At 37.4% G+C, this 24475-nt stretch overlaps 1 protein-coding gene across 1 annotated transcript; it reads right to left on the bottom strand.

Annotated features, from left to right (window-relative positions):
• Nucleotides 1–5993: 5993 nt before the first annotated feature.
• On the bottom strand, nucleotides 5994–24292 carry rab22a (RAB22A, member RAS oncogene family). Its single transcript, XM_084738065.1, has 7 exons — nucleotides 23835–24292; nucleotides 21376–21455; nucleotides 19825–19906; nucleotides 13422–13493; nucleotides 11492–11598; nucleotides 9009–9118; nucleotides 5994–7180 (listed from the first exon to the last, which is right to left on the bottom strand). Exons 1-7 carry the CDS (start codon nucleotides 23868–23870, stop codon nucleotides 7083–7085), a joined length of 585 nt encoding a protein of 194 aa, XP_084594191.1. The 5' UTR covers nucleotides 23871–24292; the 3' UTR covers nucleotides 5994–7082.
• Between the last annotated feature and the right edge of the window lie 183 nt (nucleotides 24293–24475).

The following is a 24475-nucleotide window of genomic DNA, read 5'->3' as shown; positions in this document are numbered from 1 at the left end:
ATTTAGACTTTTAGGTGCATCGTGAATCATCTCACTGTGGAATTTCTAATATAAAATAGCAGCACAAACACAGGTGTAAGTAATAAAAGTAATGATGGCCCCATTCCAATTAAATGGATCACTGAGCCTGTGTGTGCACCTGAGCATCTAACTGCAGCCATGCTTAATGTTATTAGTTACACCTGGGTTTGGCAGTTAAAATTATGGCAACAGCATCAAATAGGACATTATGAAACACACCCATGGTTTCCTGGTTATAAAGCAGCTCATTGTCAAAATTATGTATTTGGAACTACACCAGTGTGTCAGTGTACCTTTAATTAATTTCATTAATCAATTTATTTTTCACCTGTCAAGTTAGCTTTTATTCTTAATTTTTTCCTCCTCATTTACACAAGCTCCTATGGTATTCTCAGCCAATCATGTAATGCTTCATTAAAACATTGATACCTCAAATAAAAATTGAGCCCTTATTAGGGGAGACTGGGGGCAAGTGTAACAGCAGGCACTTGTAACACAAGTTACAGTAAGTTTGTGACAAAAAACTGATTTTGAGGTATGAAAGTTCCTTTATAGATGTACAGTATTTTTCCTATGCTGCCTAATGTTTAGGTAACTATTAATTCACTAAAAATTCACATGAACAAATTATGCCAATGTAGGTATAGTGCTAGCTAGCATCCAAGACTTTATTGGCTGGTTTAAGACAAACATAATTCACTAAATTTGATTGTAAAATTACTATTAACTCAATTAAAATCATTAAAAATCTAGTTACCACTACAATAGTTGCCTAGTCTTCTTGAAAAATAGAAAGAGACATTTGCTTTGAATGCATATGATTCCTGACATCTAAAAGAATTTGAACCATATACAAAAAAAAAATCTTAAGTAACATTATTAGATACTATAGCAGTAAAGTAATTACTTTGAAGTGTGATTTTGAATTAATATAACTTATTTTTTCAGTCTTACAATTCCCCCTAGCCACTGTGAGTAGCAATTTAAATGACATCTTGCATAAAGTTTAATATTATAGTTTCTTCCTTATTAATGAAAATAAATCAGTTGTATTATTAATTAGTGCACATGTATAAGTCAAGAATAAGTCAAGTAATCTGTGAGTTATTAAGGAACATGTAAAAAACATTACAATTGCCCCTGGTGTAATAATTTACAGCCATATTTTTCTTTTTTCTATGATTATTTTTTGGGTCTTTTTGCCTTTATTTGACAGTGACAGCTGAGAGAGAAGGGAAGACACACAGCAAATGGGCTGCAGGTGGAAATCGAACCAGTAGCTGCTGCAGAGGACTAATAGCCTCAGTAGACGGGGTGCGTGCTCCACCAACTGAGCTACAGGGGCCCCCCTTACAGCCTTATTTTCATATTTCCCTTTAAGCACATAGTTGCAAACATGCGGTAGAAACAAAGTTGTAATTGGAACAACAAAAATACACAAACTGTTCAAACACTGGATAATTTTAGCTGTAAACCCACAGGGGGTTTAGTCTGGGATACATGGGGAAGTTGTCAAATAAGTGTTCTGCCCCCTCAGCACTATTCAAAGTGCAGTGAAAAGCCCTCTGCCAGTCAAACATGCATCTCAAGTGTCATATTTATATATATAGCCAGGCGGCTGGCTGCCAACTGAACAACACAACCAATCACTAACAACATTGCCACTGTATCCTCCAAGGAACAAGTTAATGCACACACGTCTCTTAGGACCGACACAAGGGAGTGAGAAACTTCACACGCTCTGCATGAAGGACAGACACACTCACACACAACAGGACGGGAAAAGATATTTTTGTCAATCTTTTATTAGTAAACAAATTGACAATTCCCTTTTTACACATTTGGAAATACACTGCAAACAAGTGTTTTCAGGCATTTTGTTACAATCAATATGAAACATAGTAAAAAGCTAAATATGGTAACTACAATGCTGATGGAATTACTGCAAATGGTGTACACATCTATTGTGGTCACACAACTGGCTTAGAATAGAATATAGTTATTGATTTGTGTGCAATTTGATGGTATATATCTACACTGAAAAATATACATAATATAGATTAATCACATTCCCAGGGCCAGCCCAAGACTTATTTGTATTTTTCAATGCAGAACTGGAATACAGTTTCCATCCATCATAACTCCTGTTTTCAGATGAGGGAAAAGCATGTGTGTCATTATCAACCTTCAAATATTTTTATGCGATTAGCACTTTAAATCACCATATTACATCAAAAAATTAAAAAAAAAAAAAAAGGTTAATTATGCATGGTGTAGTAAAACGGCTTTGACATTATTTGGCACCAATGTTCTCTGTAACAATAAGAACTGAGCAAATAGTCAAAACCAAAAATAACATCAGGGGACATTAAGAAGTCTGATGCCTTTACAAGAATGTTTCATCAAGTGATTTCAGAGACAATAACAGACTGCAGACAGAGTGTTAGTGAGTAACAAGGGCCAATTAATACAAACAGTCAAAGTGCAGCTTTTTTTTTTTAAGTACCAGAGTGATTCCCTTTTTGTTATAATTGCTGAAGCTATATTAAACACTGGCTAGAATTAGCATTATGATGTAGTGCAGGGCAAATTATAAAACACAGCAGCGTCAATCAAAATCCATCACAAGCTTAAAGGGATAGTGGATTCGGATTTTTTCTTAAATTGGGTTGTTATGAGATAATTTTTCACAGTCAGAGGTTTACCTACAGTAGATGGCGGTCGACGGGTCCCCAGTTTGGAGAAACAGCAGAAGCACAGGTCTAGGAAGACAAGCAATGTACTGCTGTGGAGAGCAAAACCGATTTTAGCCACTTAAAAAAAAAAAAGATCAAGATCACTTTCAGTATACGCTATATTTTGGATATTTTCACCACTTTACCGTCAGACAAACTTTTTTGACGGGAATACGCTGTTATATAAGCCAAATATCACTCTCTCCAAAGCAACCAAACTTCATAGATAAAATCAGTAATTTTACCCTGCAATACACAGGAGCTGCTTGACTTCCGCTGCCTCAGTTGGTTAGTTTGTTTGTGTTATTATGTAACTTCTGTGAATCTAAGCTAACCCTTTAAGACATCTAAGTCATACAATAACACAAACAAACTAACCAATCAAGGAAATGCTACACAAACAACTCCAGTGTCATGCCAGGTAAAATTACTGTTTTTAGCAAAGGAGTCTGGTGCCTTTGGAGAAATCGATATTTTGCTTATATAATGGGAGTTTCCTGTTGATAAGACAAAGTATACCAGTGAAAATATTTTAAATATAGTGTACACTTAAACTGTTTTTTTAGGTGGCTAAAATACATTCTGTACCAGCACTGTGTGCAGGTTTTAAGACAAAGAAAGAAAGTATCCTATTTTGTGTGCCTCTGACTTTTTTTCTTCTGACGGTGGTATTGAAAGATTAAAATTATGGCATTGTGACACCTTTAGTAGGTAAAACACTGACTATTAAGTACTTCATACAATCCCACTTCAAAAAAGATCTGAATTATCCCTTTAGGTTCTGACCTAGAGGAATGCCACTCTGGTTTTCAAGCGATTAAGTTGGCCCTGTCACACTGCCTATTTAATCAACTACGTATGAGCAAAACTGTCATCAAATCAGCATAAAATGAGGCCAATATAAACCTGACAAGATCACATTTTTGCATGAGTGTGTGCCTTGCTGTGTGAACATATCACTCTGTAACTGACTTCTTGGATTAGGTCACATTTTACTTTTGTCATATTGCACTCTATAGAAGAATCCTGAAGAAATCGGCAGCACTGCTTTGCACACAACTCATTAGTAACAGATAAATTACAGATGCTTAAAGGCAAATAAAGTGGATAATAAAGTGGCTTACGCAAACAGAAAAGCTCAAAATCAAAATTTATAAATGTGGAAACGCTGTCAAATTGAGCCCACATCTGCATATTTTGGGCAACTTTGGAAAGAGGTTTTATGGCTAAAAAGAGATACAGATGTGCAAGAAATTACACAATTAATTAGTCTGTCGGGGCTCATGAGTCAATTAGGCCGATATAAGAGGTAACACAGGGCAAGGATCACAGAGTAGAAAAGATTTTCATGAATGTAAGGGGATAATTCAGCCCTTTGAAAGCTGTTGTTGTAGTGAGCCGTATTTGTGTGAGAAATAAAGAATGGACCGACATTAAATGCCTGGAATTTAGGGGAAAATAGTCAAAAGAAGTTGGGAGAAAGGAAAATCAGAAGGCCAGCGTTGGAACAAAGCACAAACAGTAATTCATAGCAGAATGGAGACTAAGGTTCATTAAGGGGTCAGCATGTCGACACAGTGCCACGTCTAATTCTGCACCAATAATGCACTGCTGAGGGGAAATTTAAGCTCTAAAATCTCTGTTTCCAGATCTCGTTGTTTTCATCGCAGGCCAGGTAGTAAAACAACAATTCATGTGCAAGCCAGTGCCGATTATGTGATAAAAAAGGAAAGAAGAAAAATGTTTATGGGACAATTACAGAAATTGGCAAGACCGCACAAATATCAGCCTCCCCAGTAAAACTGTTGTAAAGTAGCAGCAAAGGACTGAGGACAATAAGATTAGAGGAAAATAAAGCTGAAGTAATAAGACAACTGGCAGCATACTGTGTGCACTGTAGGGAACTTCATATTCAGGATTCAGTTAATACCTCACCCACCTGGAAGTGTATAGCACATGCGAGTTTCTGGGAAGGTTATCATATCATAATAAACTTGAAGTCTCAGCATTTTCAGACCTGATAAAAGCACCGTCACTGGGAGACGTGGACTGTTCAGTTCTTCTCATCACAGAGAGGAGATTTTATAACAGTTAGTTATTCTCAGGGATGATCAAAATATCCTTACAAGTTAAAGAGAGAAGAACAACACAAGTGACCTTTGCTCCAATGCCAGTTGAACACGCTTGGTATCGGTCAACTTTCTCCTTTCTTGTTTACTGTACGCAAATTTTCTTTTTCCCCAGGATGGTGAAGTCACGGCCCACTCACTGTGATTGTGATTATTTAGGTTTAGGCATGAGCAGTGTGATTGGCTTAGGGTTAGGGTAAGGATGTCAGGGTGAGCCAATCAGAGGCAGGGTAAGGCAGGTCACGCCTTAGCCATCCTGGGAAAAAAATATGGTGTCCTGTACTGCTATGTGTTTGGCTCGTTTATGTTGAAAAGACAACCAAATTTTCAAGATGGTTAAAAGACACCGTAAAAGTGAAATATATTCATATCTTGCTAGCTAAGAAGCTAGCTAGCATGTTGCCAAGATTAGGTGGCTGAGTAGCAAGCATTTTGCTACCATTAGCTAAGTTAAAATATGTGCCTATATGTCACTTTTACACAAGAAGAGGAAAGTTGACTGATGTACCAACCTTGCTCACCCTGCTGTTATTGGAGCATGGAACAAAAAGGGGTGGGGGTTAGGAAGGGCCAATTAAATGAATAAATTTTCTTTTTGTAAATACACTTACTATCTTTCTGTCAAATAGTTTGATGAGAAGAATTGTACCATTCTGATATTTGTCCATTAAATATAAGGAAACAGCCAGCAGGCAGTTAGCTTAGCTTAGCATAAAGACTGGAAACAGGGGTACACACCTATGCACTGACTTAAGATTTACAGGAATTTAATGGTAGAATATGTATATATATATAAGTGTATATTTGTAAGTGTGTTTTCATTTGTGTAAAATAACATGGAAAAAAAATAGAATCCTTCATAGAATCTTTTTCATTACCTTGGAATGAGCCATTTATGAGTGTCCTCAACCATGGAGGCCACCGGTTTGCACTGCCACTACATTAGCCCAGAATGGTCAAACTAACAATAGCTCTAGAAAAGAAGGGTTTTTGCAGCCACTGTAGGTCCTCTTATGAGCTTGGAAGGGGAGGGTGACATGAGGTGTTTGCAATCTACAAGCTTATCACTAGATGCCAGAATAACGTGTTAATTAGTGAGCTCCAGAGGTACTGATAGTCAGATTTTATTACCTTTGAACAGACTAACTAGCTGTTTCCAGTCTTTATGTTCAGCAACATTAACCAGCTGTTTGTTCCAGCTACATATTTACCGTTCAAACATGAGAACGGTTTCAATGTTCTCATCTCACCCGAGGCAAAAACACAAATAAGCCTATTTCCCAAAATGTCAAACTACTCCTTTAATGTAAAGGAAGTAGACTCCCACACACCTTTCATTTCTGCATTTTAACCGTATGATTGCAATTTACATCAAAACACCCACTTGGTATTTTGCCTTGAAAAACATCTTGATGAAAACAGCAATCACACAATAAAATGTAAATTTAGCATGCAGTGCACAATCTCTCTCGCTGGACTGTGAATTACCAACATCTCTCCAGATATCCTTCTAAAAAGCAAAAATTGAAATGAGAGATGACTACCATAACCTCTTTCATCAAACTCTTATGATAAATTAGTGATTACACACACTGACAGTACAGATGGATCCTTCACAAAGAAGAAAATGTTTGGGCAGAGATCTCCCAAACAAAAAAATAGGCAATAACTTAAGTGCTATCAAAATAATTTGGTGAAATTTAACCATTTCAGTCCATGTTTTGGTTGAAATATAATGTATTTGTACAAATTTACAAGTACAAATGACTTCTGAATCCATGAATCTGTAGCTGCAAAGTTCTTCTGATCAAACTAGGGCTATAATACACCCGACAGAGACTGATGTCCATAATAGAAGCCAGTAAAAGTATATGTATGGGTGTCCTTCACTTACACATCAATGTACTAATGCAGGCGTTTCTGTCAATGCTCAGTAAACCTGAAGTACTTCTCCTGCCAGCAATTTTCAGACGATATATGACGATTTGCTGTTGTTGAAAATTCATTTGCTACGGCCGTCAGTTTGGCAATGCTGCATCCTGGTAAATATCATGGTGTGTGTGTGTGTGTGTGTGTGTGTGTGTGTGTGTGTGTGTGTGTGTGTGTGTGTGGTGGCTGTAAGCTGAAGCAGGCCAGAGACCCAGAGGGAAAGTAAAGGTCAGGTCACAGGTCATGTTGGGAACAGTCACCGGCATCATCAGCAGCACGTCCTGCGAGACTCTGAGGCCTGACGTCCCAGTTTGAAACCTTTTCCTGAAGTTCCTCCTGCTGCATCTGCAACCGGGATGCGCTTACCTTTGAGGAGACACACAGACACGCACACATTTAAGTTCCCAGCATTCAGCCTCCCTTTTCTCTCTCAAACTCTCCACTGCCACACAAACACTCTCTTCAAACGATTGAAGTAAATCCCCATTTTGTTAAAAAAATGTATTGTTTGTATGTATTTGACAAGGACTGCATGTTGCAGTTCACTAATATTCTATGTCAAAAAAAAGAATAGCTTGTTTAACAATATTTCTCTATTGGCAAACACAGTAACAGAGCAGATTAGCAATTTATCAAGTGACATTTCCAATCAGATACGCAACATGGGTTTTAATGACCAAATCAAAGTGACAGAGGTTTAGGGTTAGGGTTTGTGAGTTTATATCGGCAATGTATGGCAATACTAATGTTTATAAAAATGTATGGAAACTGGTGTTTGCACAATATGTTAGTCATAGAAACAAATAAGTAAATTTTCAGAAATATTGTGCTTTCTTGCAGTACTTAAATGTTAAAGTGTCCACCCTATGAGATGACAATACCATCGGTGGCCCCAAGCCAAATGGGTTTGAGACCATGATGTACACTATTGCCCCACAATGCAATGCAAAAAGAAAATAGAGGCATTATTCAGTATGATAAAAACATTAAAATAAATCGCAGATGGTGGTGAGACAGCCACAGAAAGGATCAATGTCATAAATATTTTCAATTCTCTCTGTGAACTTGAATTAACATCACAGTTAAGTATCTTAAATTCTTGTTGTTACTGATGCTGCGTTCCAGACAACTCAGAGCTCTGAAAGTTCCTTCTAGAAAAAGTACAAAAGAATGTCGAATTCATCTACCTGACTTCAAGGAGAAGCAGCTGTCTGATGTCACACAAAAATGGTAAACCATCCACTAAATGAAACACAAGTTACCTGTTCCATATGCAAATTGATATCAAAATATGTTGCCAATATTATTATGGAATAGACTATTTAGATATTTTGTTTCCAAGTATAAAAGTGCCATAAAATAAGATGCAAAACGGCATCTGTCACCTCACGCATCATTTTTCCTTTTCTGATTCATCTGAAAGGAGGCTGCGATGCTCAGAGTTCAACTGTGTCTATACTCGCCAGAGAAACATCGGTTTGTCACGGTCAGCCATGTTTTGTGTTGACGTTTGGCGTTGTGCACCTGGATGTCAGAAGTTGGAAATTTCAACAGGGAAATTCCAACCTCTGACTGGAACACAGCACGAGTTCAAAACAAGCATACAGTGAAGATTGTAATAATATTTGAATATGGTAAATATTGGATACAGTTGGTATGGAATGGGGAAACAAGCTGCGTCTGACGATACAAGAACTACTGAATGTGAATCACGTCTTTAGTACAAACATACTCAAAACCTGCTCAGAATTAATATATAATATTGTACATTATATGCTATAGGGCATATCTCTTTTTATCTCTCACTCATCCAGTGCCGTCCAGAACTGAATCGACTGTTCCCAGAACCTCCTGTCTCTGCAAATTTGTATTTCTAAATTAAGTGTCAGGATGTCATGATAAAGTGGTTTCTGCTTTACTCCCAACATGACATTATCTGTTGCTTATTTCGAACAAGCTCATCGCTGACAGAAGCCTGATACAAAAACAGAACAGACTGATAACACTCCTGAAATATGTAGAAACAATACCTTTAACAGGCAACATCGTTCAAAATATAAGTCTACCTGCTTTAAAACACAAAAGAAGACAAGATAATTATCTCGATGCTTCACAATACCTAATTTGACACAGCTTAATGGTGACCTGAGGGTGTGCGGGCCAATGGCAGCAGATGCTCAAAAAACACACTCACTTATCTCTATAAACACCTCGTTGATGTTAATGGCATTCTTGGCACTGGTTTCTACAAAGATGGCATGGATGGAGTCAGCGTAGTCCTTGGCATCCTTCTCTGGCACCTCCCTGTAAACACAGGAGGTATGTCAAAATTATTATTATGTTGCAATATGTAAACAGATTCTCCAATTTCATGCATTAACTGATAACCATCAAGTGTACCTCTGCAGCTCTTATGAGGAAAATTTCCCAATTGCATGGATGATCTTGTTACCAAAAGCACATACGTATCTGGGAGATTTTTTTTTAATTTTGTGGAAGATACAGAATTTCAACAACAATAATACTCTGTAAAAAATCATACTGGTGTTTAGTGGAATCCACTAATCTTTCCTCATTAATTTAAAATCAATATGCAAGACTTATTTAAGCAAGTTAATTAAACTTGCAATTACTAGTGTTTATTTTGAGAACACTTCAGAACTTATAAAAATGAGTTCTTGTAACTTGAAGTCTTTTGACTTGAAATGATGAGTTGAATAAATGTACTGTACCGAGTTCAATCGACTCATTCAATTAAGTTTATAAAGAAACATGATCAACATATTAACAGACTCCCAAGAATGCGCTGTTTGAGAATTAAAAACTCTACTAAGACCTTCCTTTTTAAAGTTTGTAGGAAATATATGATGAAAACTTGCTGTGTCTCTAACACGCATTTTAAAAAATTGTTTTCACAATAATAAAAAAACTGTGAACCATGACGAAGGTTTATATTGAAGTCAGTCTCTATGTCCTGATATTTAACATTTAATAAATTCACGTTATCTTTGTGCCAACGCTCAAACAAAATAGCTCCAGCAGGAGCAGCTGAAGCTGTACGTTCTTTGTGTGAAATGAAGAACTGACTTTTCAAACTGAGATAATTTAAAAGAAAATCAAATTTGTTTGTAATGTTTGTCAGTGTAACTGAACAGTTGTTGTTTCTGCTTAATACCTTAAACTTACTGAACATGTTTTCTCAAGTACTATTGAACTATAATATCAAATTTATGTGACTAGGAATGTTTATTTCTTTTGAATCATTACAATATTACCTCAACTTGTCTTTACAAATGCAGTCAACTTAAAATTTTAAGGCAGCCTGGACTCAACTTCAACTACACCTCTACTATTTAAGTATGAAAGACTATTTAGTTCACAGTACATCAACTTTCCTATTAGAAACCTACAGCACCTCAATAAACCAAGAGAGGTGAGTCTGATCACCTCATATTTCACACCAATCAGCATGCTTACCATCCATTGATTTTCCCAGGAGACCCCTGTTTTTTATTTCTGCCTTCCGGGGTCACAATTCTCCTGTATTCCTTCCAATTTATGACAAATTTCCACACATTTGTTTCCTTTTCATTATCACAACCTGTTTCTGGCGCTGTACAGCACGTATTGTTTCCACCTGGACAATAATACAGCTGCAAATGATGCAGGGGAGTCCTGCTTACGACTGCTGTATCCAGTTCTCCTTTATACATCCATGCTCATGCTTTCTTGTTAATATTTATGGAGGACGTCTGAATGAATAAAATATAAATGATGAATTAAATTACTCTTATTCGACTGATGCGGTTTGATGATTTAATTTGTATTCTAATTAAGTCTTGCTCTTTGTTATGTAGTCATCGTTTTTTTCAAAGCTTTTGTTTTGTCAACTTGCTTGACTTGATTTATTTGTTGCTGTTTGTTGATTTTTTTTTTCTTTCTATAAGTATTGTCTCTCTTATTGGCTAAGTTATTGTTATTATTATGTATTGAAAAAAGGAATAACTATGTAATGGAAAAAACGTCCATACTGTGTCCATGCCAGTGAGTGAGAGACAGAGACAGAAATGCATTGTAAATTGTACACTGAGGAAGAAATACTCGAGCAATTTTCATACATCCTGGAATGAAGAATTACAGTTTCTTATGAAGAGTTTTAAGGCACATTTTTTCAAAGAACAGTCTAACTACCATACCCTTCAAAAAACATCTGTAAAATCTGAATTTTTTGTGTTACTGTAATCAAATTTTTAAATTTGGACTAGATAAGGCTAAACACTGTGTTCCCATTATAGTTTCCAGTTACAGCTCATCTCCAGGCATCTGTTTGCCAAAAAAAATTTGCACTTTCATTCTTTAAGTCACCAGACTGCAGGAAACAAAGTCTGTGGAACTCAAATTTTTCTGGGGGACAATTCACAGACCTCCCGCTTTGATTTCGATCTCCTCCCCATTTTTGAGGTCTGCAGGTTGGCAAGTATTTTAATCAGTCTGAGAGCCAAAATTCCTCCTTGCAGAGCAACTTTGGTTCCAGTGGTATTTCTAAACCAAACATCACATATCATTCCGATATTAAAAGGTCATATTTTTCCATTTGAACCAGACATCTGAAATCACATCATCACTCTCAGGTTGTGTCTGAAGAGGCGTTCAGGATTATCTGAAATTCAGGTTCACCTGGCGTCTGACAGGTCACATTTGTTTCCAGCGATGGCGACCACGATATTAGGGGGACCATGCTGGCGCAGCTCCTTCACCCAGTTCTTCAGTGTTTGGAAGGATTCCTGATGATGCAGGTGCACAACATGTTAGACTGAATCAACCAATGAGCTGACAAGCACATAGCGTCTCCCATGAAAGTTTAAAGCATTGGCTCCCCTGATGGGATCCCTTTTCTGTCATTGAGTAAACTGACAACCCTTCAATAAGTGACATTTTTTCTAGATATTTCATATCATATTCAATGTATAATAATAACAGTACAGAACAACTGATAAAATGTACAAATGACCCAAATAGTGAACAGAATAACTGCAGGGGGTTTGTGAAAATGAGCAATTTTGATGAATTTATTATTTTCTGTGAATATTACATCAGAGATGAGTTTTCTTTATGTTTTTATAAAGTTTTTATACAATTCTCTGTTAATAATTGAGAAAACACATAACACGGACAATCATGTATACTTAATAGACTTCTTTTCAGTGTTTTTCTTCTCCCTGATGTTTGGCCATTGTTCTATCAGCTCTTTGGGTGTTTTAACTGTGTATTTGTCTAATGTAGGACAAGACTGTTTTTTCACAGATAGTGAAGACTCTGTGGACAACGCTTGTGTTCATGTCTTCACTGTGCCCTTATCCTCTGAGATTCTTTAAGTTTACGCCTTAAGTAATAATAATATAAACATTAAAAATTGGATTTTCATTTAGTTTGCTTTACACATATGAATCTAATGCTGAGATATAAGCGTAATGTATATTTTTAAAACGTTTTCCTACACCTATTAAAATCAGTAAGTCTACATGACCTGACTGTGAAGCTTTGGTGACCCCTAGTGGGAGTCAGGACCCACAGGTTGGGAAACAGTGGTTTAAATGAAAAGTTTGACAGTTTGGGTAATATGCGTATTTACTTTATGTCTGAGAGGTATAATAGATGGGAGATGCCACTCAAGTATTTATGGTGAACACAAAACCAGCAGCTGATTAGCTTAGCTTAGCATTCAGACAGGGGAAACAGTTAGCCTGGCCCTGATCAAAGGTAACAAACTCTTCTACATCTTTAAAAGTCACAAACACACCATACTTCAATTTGTTTTCCTAATCTGTCCAAAAAAGGACCATGGGCCAGACCAAACGGCCGAATGGGGTGTTGTTATATACCGGTAAGGACAATAACCGTGATATTTAAAAAATGAAATATTGATATAATGTTAATGATACACATATTACGCCTTGAGGATCTTTTGTTTGTCTCCACCTCCATAAACTTTATTTAGAGTCTAATTTATTTGCCAAAAAACAGAAAACGCACAATACCTAAGGATAAAGATCAGTTTGACTGACTCAAAATTTCTAGAGGTACCACACTAACATCATTGAGCAGTGAAAATCTGATATCGTGGCAGCTCTTCAGCCAAACTTTCGTCCAAACAAGAGAGAAGGTCTCTGTCTACTTCAGATTGTAACATGGTTCAGTTCGTTCCCAGTATAAAAACTTTTTTTTGGATTGTTTGAACTTTTGGACCCATCACATAAAGTTCTGACAGGCTATTGTCAGAATCAGAAAAAGAGCGAGAGAAAAAACAGCCTGTAGAGACAGACAATTTTCATCTCTAATAGTGAATTAAGGATTTATTTTGCCCAAACCACTGTTATAACAGTGGAAAAGACTGATCGAGATGATTTTGGTGAGTTTTATTTTGTTTCTGTCTGATGAGTTTGAATGAAGTGTGTTTAGTTAACGCTCTTGACAAGAGGGGTGAAAATAAACTACTCCTTTAATACACTAATAAATTTAAAATTAGGGAAAGACATGGAACAAAGCAAATAAACTATCCAGTAAGTACTTAACATATTAGTGGTTGAGGAGAAAAAGTAAATTATACCTCTTTCGTGATGTCATAAACAATGATGGCTGCAGCCGAACCTCTGTAGTACATTGGTGCTAGAGCACGAAACTGTGGAAGACAGAGAAAGTTCAATTAGTTAAAAGAACTGTTGGACAGGGAGGAGGACTGCATGTCTAAAAACTCTGAATGACCTTCATCGCAATGATCTGACATCATTAAGTCTGTCTACAGCTGTGAAGCCACGTGAAACAGAAGATGATAATAATTTCATTCAGAGACCATCATTCTTGACTCATTTTTGAAGACTGCTTACTTTGATTCTCTTCCAGTGTTTCATTTTTTGATATGAAAGGGGTAATATAAATATCATTGCAGTATGAATGTGCTATTATACCCCACAAATCAAGAATCAGTGTCTAAGCTTTTCATAGACTGTAGCTAATCCGTTACGTCGGCACAGACCACGGTCATTACATCACTGTGAGTTTCATTAGACTCAATAATATGACTGTAACAAACTGGAAACAGAATATAAAAATGAGCTAGAAAGACACCGAGAACCATTCCACTAAACCAAAAGCCCAGCGCTCTGAGCCTATAAGCCAAGTGTCTTTATTTAAAATGGAAGTATATAGCAAGTCTTTCCACCAAGACCTCACACATGTGGTAGCCATCAGGAGAAAGATGAGCAGAATGTGTCAGAAGCTGTTAGCGTTTTGATATTTATGGAAGACTATACATTTGATCTTAACCCAACAGATCACAAAGCCCTGCATAATCAAAACATCATGTGCATTTCTAAACCCATAGCTGCCTGGGAGGCTGGGGATGCTTCTTTTTTTTTTTTTTTTTTTTTGCCAGATTTTGGTATTTTTCTGGTAAAATGCTTTCCAGTGCTCACTGAAACCTGGCTTAAAAATGATCCTGCTGTCTTTAGACTTTAAAACATTTTGTTTTTAGCCAAGGTAGTGGCATGGCTGATATATCTCATTGGGTACTGAATGGGCTGGCAAGAAATTTGGAACATGTGCTCAGAAGATTACACTCACTAACTTTGGTCCTCTAGCGCCACCATGAGTTTCACATCTTCGAAACAACTACTGAATGGATTTTCATAAAAAGTGTCTCAGACATTCAAGTTTCCCTCAAGTCAAATAAGAACAATCCCCTAACTTTCCATCAAATATCATTCTCATCATAAGCCAATACTCTGGCTTATGACCAAATACCTGCAAAGCATTTTCAACAGTTTCCACTGATACAGATACCAACAGAGTACTTTATTTGATAACTTATTTCCTGCTTCATTTAATACCCATCATATAAATGGAAACATTCCTGAAATAATCCTGCATTTTATGCTCACGCCACAGGAACGTAGCCATACTTTAGAAAGTTTCGGTGGCATCTTGGCACGCCGAGCTTTCAACTCCGTCAAATACACCACGCTCGACATCACCACACCACAGACTGTATGGGCTGTAGCTGTTGCTGTAGTGACTAGGGCTGGGTATCAAATTAATGGCAGCGGTTGAATTGCTTCAATACTACTGAGTATCAAAGAATGCCTGGTCATCTGATATAAAAAAAAAGAGTAAATCTCATCAGCATCAGTGAGCTATTAAGCATGAAGCATGCTGGTTCCAAGATCTAATAGTTCTGGGGATTGGCTTCCACATGTTACACGTCATAGAGGCATGCAGGAAAAATACTGTTACACCCAGAGGAGGGGATCATCCTTTTGTTTTTTCACCACCAGGTCTTTGAACAGCTTCCTTTTTAAGTGACTTGTTGTACCATACTGTGCAAAATTCTTTTTTTTTTTTTCAAAACAGGATTGGTATTGACAAGAGTATCATTAAGGGACTGGTATCAAAGCCAAGGTAGGTGGCCTAGCAGCTCAGCTGATGGAGCGTATGCCCCATGTACGGAGGCTATGAGTCCTCTGCAGTGGCTGTGGGTTTGACTTCTACCTACAGGCGTTTGTTGCATGTCATCCCCTCCCTCTTTCTCCCCCTTTCCTGTCCTCACTTCAACCAACAAACAGCTAAGGTTTTGGTGCCTAATCACACATCACATTAACTCAAAGAAAGCTTGTGATGATTCACAGCAAGCAAAAGCATACAAGTAGTCTTTTTAGGTCCAGGCACAAAAAGGTGGAATGCAGGTCTCGTTTGCTTGCTAAATTTTCAATTCCACTTGGCACTGGGTTATTTCAGTCAGTACTTTAAAAAGTACCTTAAAGTGGCAGTGAGACTGCACTAAATGGCCCAGCCTTATCTGCAGTGCTAATGGTGTAGCAAGAGATCGTCAGGTTTCAAAGGAGTTTCAATAGGGTTTTGCAACAGCCCAAGGGAGTAGCTATGTTTTTTGTCAGCTTTTGATATAAGGCTTATTAGTTATTATACAGTTGTGGAAGTAATTTGTTTTTCGTTGATCTTTCAGTTCAAATTGCAGTCAACCGTGAACCACAAAAGGTCAGTACAGCTCAGGTTCAAGTTCAATAAATCTGAAGTTTCGGCACACTTCTGCTCTGCTGTGCTCATCACCACAGACATTCATGCAAAGCAGCAGCACAACCACTTGCTGTCTGACAGCACCTGAACACAACAGTGAAGTGTGAATCCATTAATTTGCTGTTTAAATGCTCAAATGATCTCAAGTCTGTTGAAATGCTATAGATGGCCTCTACAGCAGGAGATCTCAAAGATTTGATGACTGGAAGCACATTTTAGGGAACCAGCACATGACTGAGGGCCACACAGGGAAAAAAAACCATGAACGTGTCATAGGACTTGTGATTGGTCTCTTAATGGTGTTTAACATTTTCATCTGTTTGCAGAAAAGGCAGATCACTTTATCTGTCCACCAAGGAAGTAAGAAGCCTTTTCTCCTCAAGCACACAGCCTTTTTTCCACGGTGGCTTTTCCATTTCCCTTTTACACTGAACTGCCAAGCTGTCCACTGAAATCGCTAACTTTAGCTAGCAGAACTTGCATCAATCACAGAACATAATTCCTGCAACACTCATGAGGTACCACTGGCTGCCATGTTACAATTAGCTTCCTACAAGTTGTCATTCGTGTTACGTTAAGTCATGCACACCAACTTCCTTCCTCTTTGACGCATTTGTTGACTGTGTTTTCCTGGAAGTTATAACAACTAGCATCTAGCTAAATATATTATGGATTTCTTTGCATTTGAACATTGTTGGAAACATTTGGGATAATGCACAACTCAGCAAAATATATAACTTATGTTTAGCATTTTAAAATGAAGATTTTAAAATGTTACATATCATAGTATTAAATGTATACGCTATTGAAAGTGAAATGCATCTCAGATTATTAAAATATAATGCATGCATTTCATGTCATATTCAGGGGTTGTACAAAAAGTTTCCATGTGCTGCAACTGGCCCACGGGCCACACTTTGAGAACGTAATTGTTTAAAAAATGTTGTTAGTAAAACAAACCGGCAGTATATTTCAAGATATGAAAGGTAAAAAACTCAAACCTAACCTCTTTTTATGCCGTCTTGAATATACACTGGACTGTGGTTTTTAATATACTAATAAACTCATGTGTCATGTATTAACTGATGATATTTATTTTAAAAGAAACAACCCATGACTGAGAGAGACCTTCACTTGGAATGACCCTGCCTTCCCGCCAATTCTATTTTCCTTTACAATACGATGGAATAAACTATCCATCTTGGAGTGACAGTGTTACCTCAGGAAAGCACACATTCCACATAATTATAGTTGTTACTGGCCCCAAGTCCGCCAACGGGAATCCAACTTGGGATATTTGGCAGCGGCACTGAGGGGAGTGCTGTCTGTTTCACTGGCCAGTGTTGGGCCGCAGCACCACCAGTCCTGTGTGGTCTATCTCTGCCTTAACCCAAAGAGTAATCACAGCGAGGCCAGACGTCTGGCCACACAGCAGCCCAGAAAACAGCCCCAGTGATGCCCGGCGAGTGCCGGTTAATTGCTCAGACCACGAGTTGGGTGCATAATGAAAGGAACCCTCCTGTTCTATCAGGACGCAAGGTTCCTCTTGCTTGTTTTGAGAGGGAACAGTCAGAAGGGGAGGCCTCGATGGGCTGTTGACAGCTGGGCTCAGATGGCCTCATCTGGTCTCGAGATATGGATTGTTGAAATCACAGAGCTTTCCTTTTTGCCCTGGCCTTTCCCTCCATGTGCATTGGCTGGCTTTGTGTTCCCCCTTTCTCAACTCAACAGATTGTGATAGGCCAAAGCTCCGCAGAAGTTAGAAAACAAGCCATGAAAGGCTTCAAAATACCACAGCAGCTTTGTATGAAAACACAGACACATTCAAAACCTACCAAAGGAATGTTGCTACTTTTTCCCGCACAGATGTGAACCTCTCGGGAGGCTGAGAGGCCACATGGGAGTAAAAAAAAAAAAAAAGTGGATTTGTGGGATGTGAAAAGGTGGAGAAAATGGAAAAAGAACACAAAAGAAAAACAGATTGTTGCCAAGAAAAGTAATATTCCACAGAAGAAAACACAAAGGGGAAAAAAAGAAGACACTCTGGCGTGGAGTTGCAGTGACTCTCAGATAAGACACAGTAGCAGCAGCACACGCCAGTGAGCTGAGACAGCTTGGGTTTCATCCTCTCATCTTATCTTAAACACGGCTGCATTGATGTCCCCTCGAGGCGGCGAAGAAGCCAAGCCCTCCAGGGGGGGAGAGGAGGACAAAAGATATACGGCATCTTATCTCACCTCTCAGGAGAGGAGGATAAGACATTATAACAGCAGAGGATTGTGCATGAGAAAAAGAGAAGGCCGCATGCAGAAAAAGGGAAATGATGTGGAAAGCTAAAGCAGAGAAATGTGGGATGCAGGCGGTGAGTCAAAACAGAAAGTAGTTCCTTACGCTACAACCATCTGGGTCTTGGTGTTGTAAGGACGGGATTAAGCACTAAAATTGTACTCAAACACCAAGATGTATCCACTTTCTTAAATCAAGTATCATCTGTGCATGTAGGGCCGCAACTAACGATCACTTTCATTATCAATTAACCTGTCAGTCTTGAGTTGTTTGGTCCATAAAATATCATAAAATGGATAATGGAAATAATGTTTCGCGAAGCTCAAGGTCAAACTGTTCTGTCCAAAACTCAAAGACATTCAGTTGTAGAAAATATTCTTTGAAAAACTACTCAGACTGATTAAAGGGACAATTCTGATTATTTGAAGTGAGGTTGTATGAGGTAGTTATTGATAGTGAATGAATTAGCAACAGTAGATCCCAGCCAGATGGGATCAGCAACAAAGGTAGGCCTATTTTAGCCACTAAAAAAGTGGTCCACTTAAAAAAAAATCAATATCAGTTTAAGTGTACGCTATATTTAGAATCTTTTCTCTACTGTACTTTGTCATCAGGCAGTCTTTTCTGTTGGGAAAGCACTGTTAAATAAGCCAAATATCACTCAGTCCAGATCAACCAAATTGCACAGGCAAAATCAGTAATTTTACCTCACAAAACATGAAAGTTGCTGGCCTTTTTTTTTTCTTGAAGAAGGCGATATTTGGCTTGTCTGGCAGCTTCTTGATGAAAAAGGTACAGCAGTGAAATTAATTAATTAGAAAATATTCTAAATATAGCATACACTTAAACTGATAACAATCTTTTTATGTGAGCCTTTTTTAAGTGGCTAAAATGAAATATAATTTGTAAGTAGCTTCAGCCCTTACCTTTGTGTAGGTGTGTGGACATATTGAGGCTGTAGCCACAGTAGTTTAGGTTAGATGAGAAGTGGCAACTGGCAAAAGCTGCTAACAAACAACACTTTTCAGACATGTACGTGACATAAAATAACAGAAAAGAAAATCATTGTCACTCCTTTATCTGTCTCTCAAATTGTACAAATGCAATGAGGAAGAATGAGTCAGAGGGAAGCGAGAGGTGAGGCAAGAAAAAAGATAAGAGGTGACAGAAGGGACAAATCATGACATTCGTGCTGATCTTCTAAATCTGAAGAATGCAAATCCATTACACCACACACGTCATTTAAACTATGAGAGCGGGGAGTCCTAACACACGATCACTAAAAGAAGTAGGTTAGGGGGCAGAACTGTGCATATATGAAGGTAAATATTGCCCCCTATCAGAAGTAATGAATAACTGCAGTATTCACTTTCCTCCCCTGGGCTGATCAGGGAGTGGTACACACACACGAGTGCCTCTCTCACTTCCTTTAAAGCCTCATGGGAGGAATCAGGAGAGTTTTGAATGAGCCAAGTCAAACTGATTGGTTACAATATCAAAACTGTGTGCTGAGCTGTTGTGGTTTGGCTGCGTAAAGTCAAATCACACGAGACTCTGGGAAGCTCAGGTTTACTATCAACCACCAGACCGTTTAAAAAATAAAATCCGAGGCCAAAACCTCAGTGGATGTTACTGACCCGCTCCTGTCCGGCCGTGTCCCAGATCAGGAACTTGTGCAGCTCGTTTTGGTATTGCACTGTCTTGGTCATGAAGGACGCCCTAGTGAAGAGAAATGGATTCATGATTGATACACTATGTCACATAATAACAAAAATATTAAATTGATTTAGCTGTTTTACAAAATATACAAATATAATAGAGCTGTGACTAAAGGTTGTGGTTTTATCTCAGCTCGTTTGTAGGAGTCTGAGACAGTGAGAAAAACATTATTATAAAAAAAAATTAGATATTATTATTATCAGTTACAAACCCTTAAAACCCCGACCTTTAAAGGAATGAAAACTGCATTTTTGGATCAAGTCATAGTCAATTCTCATACCATCGTATGTGATGAAGCTGCTTATTTATAGTTATTTATAGTTATTACAATTTCCATTTTAAGTTTACTGTTTCAATCCCCTGATGTGATTTTGAATCTATAATATATCAATACCTGAGTTTTTTTTTTACTTTTTTTTCAATATTGGTATCAGCATCGGCCCCAAAAATCCAGCATTGGTCAGTCTTTAAGATATCTTAACAAGTTTTACAGCTTTAGTAAACAACAAATGTAAAATATTCACTTCACTTACTTACATTGTATCAATCTGATCTGTATGGTATTTTCAAGGTTGCAACAATTACATTTGGTTTCAATTCTAAAATAAAATTTTGATTTTATTACAAAAAATAAATAACAACATACCTGCAAATATTCTGCAGATTTGAGAAATAAACGTGTCAGTGTTTGTCAGTGTCAGGGAGAGGCTGTCTAATTTACACATGGAATGAACATATCTGTCATTTATGTACTGCAATTTCTTGTTAAATATCAGCAGACATGCTATTATTATTATTATTATTTCTTATTATATTCGATGTATCTGGTATTAGCTAGTGTTAGTGAACTGACTCATGAACGACTCTTTTGGTTCTGTATTTTCTTGAAAATAGTACTTATGGCAGGGACCATAAAGTAGCAGACAGGCAGACATTAGGGCTGAATGTTTTTTAAATATCTAATTGCAATTATTTTGACTGACACTGTAATTTGCGATATGATTTGTAGAATTAGAGGAAAGGATCATTTTTACATCATTATTCTCAGTTTCATTGAAAAACACATGAAAATGATTATGTTGTGTTATTTTTTTCAGGGATCTGTAGTTAACAAAGATGTTTTCTGAAGTCTAGAGAGTGATGTGTTGGCCAGGACACCTCTGCAGCACCACAATATTTAATCTAAAATATGTTTTTGAAACACATTTTGTCTTTAACAAAAATTGTGCAAGCAGACCATATTGGGATTTCAAGCAAATTTCAATTAATTGTTCAGCAGGTTAACAAGGGGGATACATTCTGGTAATTTTGATAAAGTAAAGAGGAATGTTATCCTCCCTCAAATGGCCAACTGCATACAGTGATGGACAGAAATTAACTGACCACATGATGACATCCTACAACAAATCTATACACAAACCAGTGACGCAGAAATATAGGTGCTCGTAAGGGAGGCGGCAGGAACTTACCCGATTGTTGGGTTGATGTTTGGGTCAAAGCTGTCTTCCACAAATCTCCAAACAATACTCGACTTTCCAACGCCAGTGTCCTGCAGAGACAAAATAAAGACACTGCTTACTAAACATGGCCAGAAGGCATTACTAGAAGTATAATCACAACTATAAAAACACATTCTCTGGCCATATGCCCAGACAGTATTTCTCTTCTGTGGCATCTTCTTCCTTCCTGCTCCTCCTGTAGGAGTCTGGAACTTTGTGATTGTCAAACATGACAGACACAGTTTAGCTCACATTGTTTTTTTTAAATAATGTATTAGTTGATGAAGAAGAGAAGATGTAGGAATGTATTTTAAGAAAGGAGTGGTAGAGAAATTGATGCTTATGCATTCATAAATAGTTTAGACATTCATGAACATTGTTCCTGTGACTGATTTGTAAATAATGACTGCAGCAAAGACCAGTAATGTTTTTTGGTAAAGTTATTTAATGATTAGGGCTGCAACTAACAGTTTTTTACATTTTTTGACAAATTGTTTAGTCAATAAAATGTCAAAAAGAGTCAAATTGCCCACCAATCAATGCCAGTGGCCCAAAATGACGACTTTACATGCCTTGTTTTGTCTGACAAATAGCCCAGTTCACATAAACCTGCTAATCCTAGTTTGAAAAATTACTTAAATGATGAATTGTTGGATTGCTGATAATTGATTTTGTATTGATTTACTAACTGTAGAGCCCAAATGGTGATTTGTAGATGATGAAGAGGAGGAGATGTGAGGAATTTGGGATGCTGGTAGAAAAAAATTATATTTTTATGTTGTTGTTTTTGTTATGTCCAGTTTAGACATGCACAAAGTGTGTCGATCGATTTTTTTTATGTTTAAAACATTTATTTTTTAATACTAAAGTGATATTGTATAAACACCTACAGTTAAGACCAAATATAATGAAGATCACAAAAGAATGACAAACACGAACACATGACAAGACCAACCACAAAAAAGGGCAAGTAAGTAATAGCAATAGTCAAAACCAGGAGTTTACAACATGTGGTTTGTATCTACCTATTCTGTGTTAATTAGATATCTACACAATACTAAAAAAAATCATATTGTGACAGATATCATGATTGTATTATGATTCACGCTTAGTGGGAATGATAATTTTGCATCACATTCATCATTTTCACTGGAAAAAACTATTAAAATCATGATGATTCAACTTTTATTGGGGTGTGTACCAAACAGACAGTTTTCTTATACCTTGAGATAGAGAGAGACAAGATTTGTGGGCCAGGATATCTCTACTAATTTTCAGCTAACTACACCACTCTACACTACACACAAAATTTCAATCTTTGGGCACAACTGTATAAGATGACCACATGTACCACAGCTATTTTTACATTTTAGACATAAAGAAAGGTAGGGGCATATTTACTTTAAACAGCTGGGGTTATGGTAGTCTATAAATAATCTTATATTGGGTCACAGGATTTGTTAGAACAGTAGTAGTAATTTTCTTTGCATTCAGTCAAATGTTTTGCTACATTAGGACTGGGCAACATGGCTTATGAATAATTTCTTGATATTCGCAGACTACTCTCTGATACAGGACACATTTTTCAAGATGCACATTTACTCAAATGTCATTTATTTCTGACCAAATATCCCTATCGATATTTATCAATATTGCAACAGTATTGTAGAGATGAAGATTGGTACTTTCGCAAAATATTAACACAATGAGATTTAGTTAATCATTAGTAATGTAGTTATAATGACTAAGTGGGTAAAGGTAAATAATAGCACAGCTAGAACAGTCTGATGAGTTCAGAAAATTATATCACTTTACTATAATGCAGCCGTTTAAACCAGGAAAAGACAACACATATGCCATATGATATGGATATGATAATATGTGGCCCTGTATCACAATATTGATATATAATCAATATATTGCCCAGTCCTACTATGATTAATCTTATATTGGTTCTCATTTGATTTGTTAGAACATGTAATTTTCTTTGCATTCAATAAAATATTTTGCCACATCTGATCATCCAAATAGGACCCAAAATCTTCCCCCGAGATGTTTAACTGTTTAACATTTATCATATATATAAGTCAGAATTTTCTTCTTTAAAAATAAGCCTTCAGTAGCATCTTTTCCAACTGATTCTTGTACAAATCACTCATATATTGGCATGTACTGGGTCGATTTTTAAAAATGTATGGTGCAGAAAAGACAAGACGGGTATTTGACAATAAAATTTATGCATTGTCTCCCACCTGATCACAGGTATCAACACGGTGACAACACATTTAACTGATGTATGCAGACCTGTGCATCAGTCTGCTGTAGCTTGATGGAGGAGCAGTGTGGCTCATTTGATGCCACAGGTACAGTTACATACACATTGAGGACTACAGACGTACGTGTCCAGATGGTAATCGATGCGGACTTACCCCCAGGAGACAAACTTTTAACTCTCTCAGCGCCATATCGAGCTCCTCTCTCTCAAAAGGAGTTTGTGATGAAGACCATTGACAGTTTTCTCCTCTTATCTTGAATATTCTTCAGGTGGTCTGTGTTTACAAACAACTTTACTTCATCGTGGTCCAAAGCTGCCAAATGCTCATCTCAGGTTAGGTTACAACTCTCGCTATTAGCGTTAAAACGTCCAGTAGTCCGTCGTATTTGCCATTCTGTGATAATTGTAAACAGCTAGCTAGCTAACAGTGAAGCAACCAAATCGCTCAGTCTCCATCTTGAACTATGGGTCGTGTCTAGACGGGAACCCTAGAGGCGTTAAAGATCTCGCGAGATTGAGCATTTTAACCTAAAACATGATATTTTCCTGATCCTAGCCAAATGATTTCTGTCTCTGAATGTACCTGGATATAACCACAGCGCTGTCACGTTAGAAAACATGAAATAGCTTTTACAAGGTGAACAATGAATAAACAGTGCATACACATCTCGCGAGGGTTTCGCTAATCAAGGGTCCCTTCTAGACGCACCGCGTGGTCACGTGACTGCTTGGCTCTTTTTTTGTTTGGAGATACACAAAGCCCACAGACTGTATTTATGCTCAGTTATGTCGAGT

This window comes from Lutjanus erythropterus, chromosome 2 (genome assembly GCF_056507025.1).
Source record: "Lutjanus erythropterus isolate fLutEry1 chromosome 2, fLutEry1.hap2, whole genome shotgun sequence".
Classification (NCBI taxonomy): domain Eukaryota; kingdom Metazoa; phylum Chordata; class Actinopteri; order Lutjaniformes; family Lutjanidae; genus Lutjanus; species Lutjanus erythropterus.
This window is presented reverse-complemented; position numbering and strand designations above follow the sequence as displayed.